General features: G+C 40.7%; 1 protein-coding gene across 1 annotated transcript in view; it reads left to right on the forward strand.

The window, feature by feature from the left end:
* LOC116399070 (solute carrier family 41 member 3-like) overlaps positions 1–11,638 on the forward strand; it is a 25,492-nt gene extending 13,854 nt beyond the window's left edge. Inside the window, exons 2-9 of the mRNA XM_031875929.1 lie at positions 892–983; positions 2,697–2,841; positions 2,938–3,084; positions 3,469–3,613; positions 3,770–3,849; positions 6,925–7,059; positions 8,833–8,981; positions 9,103–11,638. Of these exons, the coding sequence (XP_031731789.1) occupies positions 892–983; positions 2,697–2,841; positions 2,938–3,084; positions 3,469–3,613; positions 3,770–3,849; positions 6,925–7,059; positions 8,833–8,981; positions 9,103–9,282 (1,073 nt within the window). The 3' untranslated portion in view covers positions 9,283–11,638. The remainder of the gene's footprint in view (positions 1–891; positions 984–2,696; positions 2,842–2,937; positions 3,085–3,468; positions 3,614–3,769; positions 3,850–6,924; positions 7,060–8,832; positions 8,982–9,102) is intronic.
* Positions 11,639–13,521: the final 1,883 nt, after the last annotated feature.

Raw genomic sequence — 13,521 nt, forward strand, 5'->3', positions numbered from 1 at the left:
CACACTCTCACACGTGTACAGAGCACACACTCTCACACGTGTACAGAACACACACTCTCACACGTGTACAGAACACACACTCACACGTACAGAACACTCTCACACGTACAGAACACACTCTCACACATGTACAGAACACACACTCTCACACATGTACAGAACACACACTCTCACACATGTACAGAACACACTGTCACAAACAGAAAATATATTGAATATTGAACTGAGTCACTGAGTGAATGTTTACTCGGCAGCCAGTCAGAATCCCTTTTTTATTTTTTGCTAAATTCCACTTCCCAGCTTACATTTAGTCTGCATTTCTTTTTTTATTTAAATTATTATTGTTTTTAGCCCAGAACAAGGTGTCCCAGCCGTCCCTACCCACTGTCCTAAGCGTCCTAGGTAGGCCGACTTTATAGCACACATAGCAAAATTGTGCCTTTTGATAAATTGTTAGCAGACACCTGTATCTGTTCAGTGATTCAATTATTTTCATTACTATTTAAGTCTTCTGTGAGTATTGAAAGATCACTCAGTGTCCCAACCAACTCCACTGGCTCGTCCTTAATAATGCATGCTATCATTCTGTCTCCCAGCTTACTAACATGAGCACCAAGCCAGTTCCACACAAAACACAGAGAACCATAAGCTTAACGGAGCAAGAGAGAGATGTAACTTCAGCATCCGTCGATAATGATTCATTATCGGTAGCACAGCGAGCAACCTCCTGACTGCAGCCTGAGTGGTAATTGCTCATTAGCTGTGCACCCTGTCGACCAATCAGAGCATTTGTTAGGGTTACTCTGATGTGATGTTGACAAGCAGTGGGAAATACATTTGCACAGCGACACTTGAAAACAACTACCACGTGATTGAGAAATGTGATTATGTGAACCCGCTTCCGTCCACAGGCCAACACGGGACAGATGGATGAGGCTCAGCAGCAGTGGAGGATGGTGCTCTGTAATCTGGCTCTGATTCAGGTGACTCTCCATCCTGTTGATAACACACTCCATCATGGCTTCAAGACAATTCAATTAAATCCAAGAAGCTTTGCTGGCGTGATAAGATCATCCTCTCACTTCATTAATGCATCTCAGCCGATTAAACACACTAGATGACAGTTGGAGATGGTGTCCAAATGGTAGCTATAATAAGTTAGTGGAGCACAAAGATAATTAGGCCAATTCTTCCATTGCCAGCTAGAATTTCCTTTTTATTACTTAACTACCAGTTGTATGCAGCAGGGCTGTGAGGTTTTCAAATCAGTAGGCTATTATTTGTCTGTATTTTTTGGTTCTGTAGGTGCAGGGCCATTTTGATATAAAAAATATCTATAGTGCAATAAACAGAGAGAGTCCACTGTGAGAACCACGCCCACCAGGGGGGGAAAGCAATGTGCATCCGAGGGCTGAAACGCTAACGCTAAATGCCTGAAGCTAGCTATCCGGTAGCTATTTAAAAACATCAGATTTCATCATGTTAAAGGAATGATTAGTTTAGCATTAGCACTATGTTTACCACGGGTGCAGCTGATATCTAAAATGATGACGGGATAGGACAAATTAGCTGTTAGCGAGCTAATGTTAGCTATGTGTCAGGAAATTACTGTAGTTAGCTAAAACACATGCAAACATAATAGCCGACTGCGTAACATTCTGATATATAAACCACTATAACATGTTGCATACTGTCAAAATGCTTTAGTTAAGAAATAAAGTTAGCTTAAAACGGACATTTGGACCACATGCTTGCTGTATCGTTAGGCATATTAGGTGTCTGTATTCCCCCCCAGTTTTCACATTCCTCCTGCCTGTAGCCTCACTTTTTATGGGTTCAGCAGCTTATAAAAACTTAGTTCTGGGTTCTTTACCCTGTTGGTTGTGCATCCCACCACACAACAGCTTTTAGGCACCTTTCTGTTGTCTGCTAGCAGACAAAAGTGACAAGGAGGCACCTTCAAGCGATACAAAGTCACTGGAGAGTGACGAATTGCTTGGGCAGGACTCAATTTCACTTTGTCTCTATGATATCCAATAAAATTCTGTAATCAGTATTTTATAATACAGACTTGGGTCTTGAAGGAACAGTGTGTAGGGTTTAGGGGGATTTATTAGCAGAAATTGAATATAATAATTATAACAATGTTTTCATCAGCCCTGCAGTAGTCTGGCGACCTGTTCAGGGTGTACCCTGCCTTCACCCAATTGTCCGCCATGTTGCATCGCCATGTTTCTACAGAAGCCCAGAACAGATAAACCAAACACTGGCTCTAGAGAGGGACATTCACGTTTTTACTTTGACTGAAGGCAGCTGTAGTTCTTCTACACACTTGGAAAGAGAGGGTGAGCGGAGGGGTATTCAGTTGGATGCAACCTTCAACTTCACCACAAGATGCCACAAAATTCTACACACTGCTTCTTTAAAAATGTCTTAAATAATCTGAAATTTTGTTGATTTGGTTTGATTTCATATCGAACACATATTGTTTTTCCATTTTCCACTAATGGAAAAAGATAAAAGATTTTCTCTTTTATCATCTTACTCTAAAATTAGTATCCACTTGTTTTCTGTTCCCTCTGGGACAGACAAAGAGATAGAAGGATAAACAGATACAGCAGACATATAATGAGATGCATACTATGGATAGAAGAATGAGACTCACCTGACTCATCTTTACTGTCCTTGGTCCCCAGGTCCAGGCTACAGTTGTGGGCTTCCTGGCAGCTGTTGCAGCAGTGGGCCTTGGGGGTCTGACCAGGGGTAGAGTGGACGTTATCCAGGCGTCTGTCCTCTGTGCCAGCAGCGTCACCACCGCTTTCATCGCTGCGCTGTCTCTAGGTCAGACAAAGGCACAAGCCTCAGCTGGTACACAGAGTACAACGTAGAGGAGGGTAGAGTTTGTGATCTCAGTGTGTTGTTCAACTTCTTTGTCAGGTCTGGTGATGGTGGCAGTGATTATTGGATCCAGGAAAGTGGGCATTAACCCAGATAATGTGGCCACTCCAATCGCTGCCAGCCTCGGAGACCTCATCACTCTGTCTCTGCTGGCTGGTGTGAGCAGCCTCTTCTTCTGTTACAGAGGTCACACATTACATTAAGAGAGCCCCTCAAGGAGGGTGCAACCAAATCAAGTCAGATTCTGTGATGCAAAATGGTCTTTAAAATAGATAAATAGCAAAAGATTATCAACATTTTTGCAACTGCAAAGCAGTACCATTGTGGTTAAGGAGTATTAAGGGGTACTTGGCCAGATGAGGGCAGCATAGTCCACCTTTGATTCTGGTAAAAGTCTGCCAGCAGACTCCAGCAGGAAATCTCTTAAGACTTTCATCATCTCTGTCATGGAATCTTTTATTCGCCATTTGTCCCAAAACATTCAAACTATTCAAGCACCAATTTCTAACTCATATGGAAAGTGCAATCAAAGATTTTTACAGATGTATTCTGGGCTACGTTGCTCTTCAGACACGTGGTACCTGCCTCCTGCGGTGTGCGGATTCTTCCTGCTCCTTACCCCAGCGTGGGTCATTATTGCCCGTCGCTCTCCACCAATCAATGAGGTCCTAAAGTCCGGCTGGCAACCAGTCATATTGGCCATGTCCATCAGCAGGTGAGTCTATAGGGACGCTACCCTAAGAAGGTCCAGCGAATTCAGAACGGTTCTTCCTCTGATCACAAGTGTTTTGAAATATTAAAATATATGTTCATTTAATTTAAATAAATCAGTAATGTTAGGGGATATTGTTGTATGTTTTCTTCTTCCCAGTATTGGTGGACTGATTCTGGATAAGACAGTGAGCAACCCAAACTTCGAGGGTATGGCAGTGTTCACTCCAGTCATCAATGGTGAGTGGAAGACGAAGTTCACTGAACTCTTAAAGCAATAGTACAAGGAGGTTTTAACTGGGTATGAAACAGAATCAATTTAATACTGATGCCTCTACTCTATACCAGTGGTTCTCAAATGGGGGTACGTGTACCCCTGGGGGTATGTGAAAGCACTCCAGGGGGTACGTGAGATTTAAAAAATATATATTTAAAATTAAGCATCCATTCAAAAATCCTTGAAAAATAGTTATGTAATAAATATTCAATAAAATATAAGTTCATAAACTTAATTTTATATTCAGTAGGCTATTCAATTTCATTATCCTGAACAATGCAATCTTCAGTGTTGACAGTTTAATAAATCAGAAACTGATCTTTTTTTCAACCAAAAATGCTTTGCTCTGGTTAGGGGGTACTTGGCTGAAAATATATTTCACAGGGGGTACATCACTGAAAAAAGGTTGAGAACCACTGCTCTATATGACCTATATAAGCAAATTAAGAATCAGCGACAAGATTGGTCATTTCTATAACATACCATAATGCCTATATCCCCGGGTCAGATTCCCTGCAAAATAGAAGATAAAAAAGTGATTTATGGCACACAAAAGAGCCAGTGTTTACATTGTTTGACAGTGATTGGTACGCTAGCCGGTTAAAAGGAAGCAGGAAGAGATTGTGTGCCTTTTTTTTAACGTAACATTTTAGGGTTATGGTGGCTGAGCCAAGTTTCCTCTTTCTTTCAGTCACTTCTGAAGCAAATGCACACACTAGCCAGATCAAGACTTACACTACAAGGCGTTGGTGCTCATGGGAAATGTGGTCTTCATTTCTGTAATAAAAAAAAAAAAAAAAAAAAAAAAAAAAAAAAAAAAAGACCACGGCGTTTGTGGTCGCCAATATCAACACAAAAGGAGAATTCCTTGGAGTTGCTCTAAACTCTCTATTTATCATATATAAGCAGTGCATAAAAAGCAGTGGAGGACTACTTAAATACAAGTTGCATACTGTCAAAGTACTTCAGCCTAACTTTCAGAAATATAGTTTGTTACCATCCATCCATCCATTTTCCTCCGCTTATCCGGGGTCGGGTTGCGGTGGCAGCAGGCCAAACAGGCTGACCCAGACTTCCCTCTCCCCCGCAACATTTTCCAGCTCATACTGGGGGATCCCGAGGCGTTCCCAGACCAGCTGGGACCGTTAAATAATAATATAATACTGACAGAGTCCACTCAGCATTATCAGTACTTTTAGTTTAAGTATTAAGTTTATTTTTTTGATACTTTTTTATTTTTACTTGAATACTATTTTAAATGCAGGACTTTTACTTATTATATTTTGTAATAGTATTTTTAAATTGTGATATTACTATTTTTACCTGCATGTGCTTAAGTACACAGTTGAGAACTTTCTCAGACATGATCCTTATTTTAGAGGCCTCGAGTGATGACATTAGGAAGATAGCTCTGATTAATTTTGCCTCAAGTAAATATTATTGTGGATATAATCCCCTTAATTGAAGGGGAAACAATTTGTGAAATTTCTTCTGCATGCTTTGAGCAAAGAAATGAACGCCGACATGTTTTCCTGAAGGAGTAAGCAGAGCTGGGATTTGGGGTTATGGTTTCAACAGCCTTAATCTTTTGAAGAATGACATTGAAGCTTCATAATTAGCTTAATTATTATCAGTAATGTCAACTGGAAATTGTCGGAGCATGCAGACGCCCAGCAGCTAATCCCATTAGTATTTAAAAGGGCCTTAATTTGAGCTATTAATCAATCATGAGGTATTAAAGTGCTGCTGAAGTTGAGCAGTCTCCCTCCCCCGTCAGAGGAAGCTCAGAGAGGTGTATAGGGCCAGATCTTTACTGACAGAAGTTAGCTGCCCACAAAGCAGCATACTAAGTAGAGAGCGATAACAATGGTCTTTACATAAACCACAAGCCTGATCAGAATGCCAACTATGCATTCACTGGCTCCCGTTGCATCTCTGCCAGCCCCAGTTCTACCCAACACTCCCACATGGATTTGCCACCCCAGTACAGGAAGCGCATTTGCATTCCAATTCAGTGCTCTTCCCTCTTGGCCAGAAACCACTAGTGGAAGAAGAATTCACATCCTTTGCCTAAGTAAAAGTAGAAGAAACATAGTCTGAAAATACTCCCTTACAAGTATAACAATACATGTTTACTGTATTTACTCAGAATGTCTTCTTTCAGCGTGTTATATTGTTATAGTACGTTCTATTATACCGTTCTTATGACGAACAAATACATAGCATTTTAGTGTTGTAGTTCGTCAATCGGGAGCCATTTTTACATACCTGATATACTACTGGGTAGATTGTAGTATGGCATCATATCATGTAAGTGTATCACATGTTTTTCTGATATAAAATGTTAATCAGCAAAGTGACTTAGTAGCTCCAGCTGCCAGATAAATGTAGTACAGTAAAAAGTACACTATTTCCCTCTGAAATGTAGTTGTGTAGATGTATAAAGTAGCAGAACATGGGAATGCTAAAGTAAATTGCTTAAGTTAATTTCTACTGTAGTACAATACTTAAGTACATGTACTTTCCTGCACTGATAGAAGCACTGGTTTTGTCTAAATGATCCATGTGCTTCACGTTTCTGCAAGCCAAGAGGTTTTGTGCTGCTCCTAATGAAACCAGCCTGAGGGGCGAGCAGTGTTGCACTGAATAGCACAACATCCAGACTGCTTTTTCCAAGCCTTCAGAGGAAAAATAGAAAAGTCCCCTGGGACGCTGCGATTAGGGATAGCTGCTGAATAGATATCAAGCTAAATTGCTGTTTGGACAGTGAGTCATTTTTCCAAGACGGTTTACCCTGATATTCTACAGTGACTTCTCAGCCTCTCGTATGACACATCAGCAAATACAAAAAACGAAAAAGGCATGCTGTAAAAATAATAAACATATTATTAGCTGGAACATATTTCGATTTTTTTTGTCTTGGACAACAAGGCCGCTTATTCCACCCTCCACACTGCCATGTTCAGTTCAATCTTCCCAGCTCTATTAAATGTTTATTATGGAACTGATCAGTGCTACACTTTTCCATGTCCGTGCAGGTGTAGGGGGAAATCTGGTGGCCATCCAGGCCAGCAGGATGTCCACCTACCTCCACTACTGGAGTGTTCCTGGGGCTCTTCCATTTATAATGAGTGAGAACTGTCCTGGACCCTGTGCTACCCTCTGCTCCTCAGGTAAGACAAAGAAAACAATACACGTAAAGGTGCAGTGTGCAGGCGTAGCCCTTCACTGGGAATTTGGAATCAAGAAATAATCACCAAGTCAAGCGTGTGACAGTATTATTAATGCCACATGAATAAATATTTTTTATATTAATGAATGAAATGAAAGTTGCAACACTGTCTGCAGCTCTCCTGAGCTTTTTTTAGTCAGTTTTAGCTAATTGTTTTGTTTCCAGCAGCAAACTTTAGCAAACTAGCTCCACAAAAAACAACTATACGATACATGCCCAGCACCAGCCAACAGCTACATAAAGCTAACGGCTAGCTGGTGAATAATGTAGCGTAACATTTAGCAGCTAACAGTATTTCTCCCAAGGAGTTCGTGGAGACCCAAATAGACCTAACAGAGAATGAATGTTAATCAGGAGGCCCGAGTGGCCAAAATAAAAAATATATATATTTATAGCCTACTGCTTTAATGGAACATACAGACAACTGTCAGGAAAACTAGCAGCCATATTTAGCCTGTGTGTTTGACCTGGTGTGCCCTCAGGTTTGAGTTGTAAAGAATCTCCTAGATTGGTAAAGACATAAAATAGGAGAATATGGTTCCTCTGTAAATGAAAATAGAGCTGAAGCTGTCAGAGCATCTAGCACTAACAGATGGTGGAAGGAGTAAAAGGAAGAAAACAATAGTACTTCCTACTCATATAATCTCTTCAGTAAAGCCGAGGAGAAAAGACTTTAAAGGAATAGTTTGACATTTTGGGAAATGCGCTTATTCGCTCGAGAGATAGATCGATACCACTCTCATGTCTTTGCGGTAAATACTACGCTACAGCCAGTAGCCGCTTAGCTTAGCATAAAGACAGGAAACAGGAGGAAGCTAGCTAGCCTGGCTCTGTCCAAGTGCAGTTTGTTAGTTTGTTCAAAAGCTGAAGTATAAAACAATATATAACGTGTGAACTTAAAAGACACTGTTAGACAGATTTTGTTAAAAACTAGCAGATCACAATTCCTTCGAAAAAAAACCATTAGCAATGCTACTCATAGTACCCCTTAACACAGTGATTCTCAACTGGTGGGTCGCGACCCAAAAGTGGGTCGCGGACCCGTTTTCAGTGGGTCACGGGCCTTTGCCTTTGACTGTTGAAATATCAGTTGAAAAAGTCAAATCATAGGACGATATCCAAAAGAGAAGAATGTCCAGAGAGACCAGAGTCATTAGACTCTGACTGGACAGACTCATATAGCTGAATTCTTCCAACACTAATTTCTCTTTTTAGAAGATAAGAAAAATATAATATTGTGGCTTTATCACTTCACCCTGAATGAACTGAATTTAAAGCTGCAGGGCAATTCAGTGAAAATAATTTTGCTAAAATGAATTTCGTTACGTAATTTATTTTTTAATCCAGCTGTTATTTTACTTGAAATGAGAAGAACATTTATTCATGTATTTCTATGTATTATTTATAATCCATCCAGTTAAATTTGAAAACTGAGAATAATAATTGTTAAAATATAATTGATGTGTACTTTCTTTATTTGATTTGTCAGTTGTTTACTACACAGAGACGTTACTACTACTAGACTTCTTGAATATATATATATATATTCAAGAAGTCTAGTAGTATTCAAGAAGTCTAGTAGTATATATATATATAGTATATATATACCAACATACAGCAAAAAACCTTGAATGCTTCTAAGAAACACAAGAACATATCTTCAGAACTGATGGGATATATACAGCTTGTTACTTCTCTTTCTATGTTTATCTAGATGTGAACTCCACATCAGCCAGAGTCCTGATCCTTCTCGTGGTCCCGGGTCACCTCCTCTTCCTGTACATCATCCACTTCCTGCAGGGAGGCCATACTGCCATGACGCCCACCTTCATCGTCTGCTACCTGTCTGCAGCTCTGCTTCAGGTCAGATGAACCGATAAAGGTTTTGTTGCTCATTCTGCCAGAAAAAGGTTTTAGTTTCAAATTTTACACCAATCTCAGATTACACTCATTGAAAACACATCCATCCTTTGTCACTATCCAGGTGTTGATTTTGCTTTACGTGGCCAGCCTGATGGTGCGATGGCTGTGGCGAAGGGGCCTGGATCCAGACAACTTCTCCATCCCCTACCTCACAGCTCTGGGTGACCTGCTGGGGACAGGTTTCTTGGCTCTTAGTTTCAGACTGATTATGACGGTCAGTTCTACTGGGACTGGAGTTTGACACAGACACGCGGTGCTGCCCACCCTGACTGTACTGTTCCCTATATGCAAGTGGCTGAAACACACTTGCAAAGCTTATTGGATATAAGAAGGAAAGTGAGGGTTAATGAACACATGAGGCGTATGCCGTTATATTTGTGCCTCAACACTGAGCGTCCAAATGGGACAGAAACCTATTTTTTTATAAGCACATACATTTTATTTTGTTGACGGATTAATGCACAAAGAATAATGTAATTTGATCAAACAAATATCTATTCTGTGCTCAATAAATGCATTTGTCTGTTTGTTGTAACAGTATAAGGGCACAGTATAGCCTCTCACTCATTCCCCGCTGTGTGTCCTCTCAAACCCCTTGGACACCTGCTGTGTCTCTCCCAACATCTCTGCTCAAGGTAGCCTCAACCGGACAGAGCGTTACTGTGTGTGTCCCAACAGCAGGTAAAGGCAAATTCAGCTAGCTAGCTTACAGCTAAAGTACAGTTTGGACATATAGCGCTGCAGGGACGACGTATTTTTGTAGGCTAACCCGGAAGTTAGCATCGTGCCGGTTCCCTCCACAAAAAGCCAATGAGATTTGTCCATTCGATTTGTGATTATTGCAGGAAATAGGCTCTGTGGCTATCACAGATTATGATACTAATGTTATGTTCAACAAGACCACTTTTATGGTTTCTGAAGCATGAATGCAAATACCAGAAGTAAAAAACTAATGTTAGGCTACAAACAACCTACACGTATGCATGACTTCACCTCATAACCACTAGGCACTAGTTGGAACATTTATAAAATTCTGCTCGTATGCTAGTCTACCTAGCTATCTTGATAGGTTAATAAGCTGGCTAACAGATGGATGGCAGCTAAGCAGTCGCTAACTAAGTTAGCTGCCTAACCTCTTATTTGCCAGCTACTCAGCAAAGGCATTATAATCAATGTTTCTTTTATTTTTTGAAAAACTGCTCTTAAATGTTTAGACTTAGCAGCACAACTGCATGTACAAGATGTAAGGGTAACAACCTGAGTTGAGAGTAATAGCTAGCTGACATGCTAATTACTATAAACCAGCTGATAGCATGCCATTCAAATGAGATAAGGCACACTGACCAACAGTCAAAAGTCATACATTACTTTTTTTTAAATTTAAAAAAGGTACAGAAGTTTCTTGCAGAGGAAATTAGTAAAGCAGGTAAACTTTGTTCTCCGATTTTTTTTGTCTGAAAATAATTTCTCTGCAAACTATGTGTTAGAAAAAAAAAAAGTTTTTCTCTGCTAATATAATATCCCTTCGTGCTCAGGATTTAGACACAAATCTAACAACGTACTGTAGATGCGGGAATGAACAAAGAGAAGTGGAAACAATGTGGCTCAAAATAGAAAGAGTTGGACTTATTTTGCACTCACACAGCTCCCGGTAGTCTGTAGTTGTACTGATCATTGGGGTTGCACTGGTCTCAATACCATGCAGCATGACTCTGTAGACACAACACCCACCTAAAATAGATACAAGTGGAAATACCATAGAACCACTGTACTGGTAGCTGTTGACACATCTGTACACCTATTGTCAGCTCTTAATGTTAGATGGCAAATGATTGTATTAGGCAATAATTACATATAACTGAGTGTAAATGTATATGAACACAAATTAAATGCTGAATGGTAGATTTTATCTTGTTTATTTAGGTTTGTGCCTTTAGACCGTGACAAGCCTTCAGTTTGCCGTTGCCAAATTTCTACTGGTATTTATTTGTTTGTGCAGCACAGTGCCACCGAATATAGCCTGTTGTACTTAACTGTCTCCATGTTAGTATGTGTTACAGGTAATGACAATATTTCTTTGAGCTCTTTTTGTGAACAAGTGATTTAGTATGCATCTCTCTGTATGGGGCATTTTCAATTGTTTGATATCCACTTTTAGAAAAACGATTGTCTTTTCTGATCATGAAATAGCATCCAAAGATGGTAACAAATCCATTTTCGCAGCGACATCAAGCTTAACTGGACTTGTCTCTGACATTTGTAAGAACTTCTAGATGACAGCTTTGCAGCTATGATTTGTAAATGAAATAAAAGACTGACATGTAAGTCACAATTGCTGTATTCTGAAGGATATCTGCACAGAGTGTCAAGTATCAGGAATGATGCCTTCAAAACGTATCACCGCTCCAATATTCAAACCAATAAACGAACCCTCGTTGAAATGCATTTATTTGAAAATTGTGAGAGAAACTATGGATCTATTTTGGTTTGTCTGACTTTGCGGAGTCAGCAATAACAGAATAAATGAAGACAATGTCATTGTTACACAAAAATCTCTTCCTACAGCACAAAAAAAAAATAAACATAGTCACAGTTTACAAAAGTTGTCCTCGTCTGCTGAGGTCGAAAATAAGGCCCACGATCAGAGGCACGTACGTTGGGAGACATCCGCTGTCTGAACACGATGTTAAACAACCTTTTAATGTCGAGGGTCCCCATATCTGGGGACCCTCGGTAGTGTCATTTTTAGACCATTGAACACATTAATTATGAATATAATGATGTCACATACCACGTGAAACGTCAGAACCTGGGTTAAAATAATATAAAAGCCGTTTGAACATACTCCAAAAGCAACTCAGTCACCAACCTTTAGCATAACTACAACACCATATTCATATTTCGCCAGAAGTGTGCACACTCTGCACATTTCCGGACTTAGCAATCGTAGCTTAATGCTAACAAACAAAGCGAGATGGCAGAAAGCACGCCACGAACACAACGGTTACGGACATAACCGTAACATTTATCTCCGTCACACTATCGCTGAGATATGAGCCAACAGACACCAGCAACACAAATCACATTATCGCTTTATGATCATAAATATGACTCACTTTTGACGTTTTCAAGAAGAAAAATCGAATATCCCCGCATTATTTTGCCGGAAAAGGTTCAACGGACTTCCTGTCTAGCGACAGAGACACACCTTTCCTTTGGGAGGGGGGGATTTCACCCCTCAGGGAGAGGAGGAACGTGCTATCTACCCCGGAGCCTGCGCCTCACTATTTTCGGAGACTTGATGATTTCGACTGGCTAACAGGCCTGTCAGTCATTTTGAAGTGATTAGCTCAATTCTATTGGCTCTGACGAAGCCAGAGAGGTATGTACCTTTGAGCTCCATCAAGGGAATCAAAAGTTATCGACGTGCGTATGTGAAACAGAGCCAGCAAAACGAGAGACAGCATTACGCACTCGAGTTTACGCAAAGATTCTGCATGTTTTGTAGCGTCGTGTGAGTAGCTTTTACGGTTTATTTTTCAACACTTTTTGGGAATTGATTTAGAGGAAGATGTCTAAACAAGTCTCGACGACACATTTCACCAGGGAGGAAATATTGGAACTGCTGCAGACTGAGCACTGGGAACGTCCAGACGCGTCCTGAAGATTCGTGTCTGATGAAAAGGGCCTCGTGGTTCGGGAAAAAACACAGGACACCAGTGACTCTGATTACTGTCTTTCATCATCGGAAAGGTATGGATTGTCTTATAAATGTTTGATTTATTGATTTATTGGTATCGGATTTTCTGGCTATTCAGCCTGTTCAGGCCAAAATCCTAGTTTAGCTAAATCTGATTGTAGTGTGTGTGATGGAGGTTTGTGTGTGTGGGTGGGGGGGGCCTGAAGTTGCTTTTATGGTTACATGTATTACAATTTCAGAACCAGACCACTGAATGCACATATTTATTTTTCTTCCACATTCGTGTTTACAGTGATGACGATTACGAGCCCCCCCCCCCCCCCCCATGCCAGTGTGCCAGGTACTTCAAGTGCCTCACAGCCAGCACAACGAGGACAAAAGAAAGCTCAACGATCAGCTCCAGGACGTCCACAGCCTCAGCCAGCCGCATCACCTCCCCCCATGGCTTCACACCCACAGTCGTTGGCATCTCATTCAGAGTGGAGCGGAGCATCACCCCCGACCACTCAACAGAAGAGACGGCGTGCCTCTCTGGGAGCTTCTGCTCCAGCTACCAAGCATGGAAAACCAAGGTCAACAACAGACAGTGAGGACGACGACAGGTGGCACAACATAGAGTGCATCCAACCAGACCCTCTCAGGTTCATGCCAGCCAGGACCCACATTTGACACTCCCCTTGTTTTTTTGTGTGTTTTTTTGGTGTGGTTTTTACAGTTTATTGTTTCAAATGTTTACAGTAAAAATAAATCTGTTTCATTTGGATTCAATATTCAGTTGAT

The sequence above is a fragment of the Anarrhichthys ocellatus genome, unplaced genomic scaffold, assembly GCF_004355925.1.
Source record: "Anarrhichthys ocellatus isolate YVR2014 unplaced genomic scaffold, GSC_Weel_1.0 scaffold100, whole genome shotgun sequence".
Classification (NCBI taxonomy): domain Eukaryota; kingdom Metazoa; phylum Chordata; class Actinopteri; order Perciformes; family Anarhichadidae; genus Anarrhichthys; species Anarrhichthys ocellatus.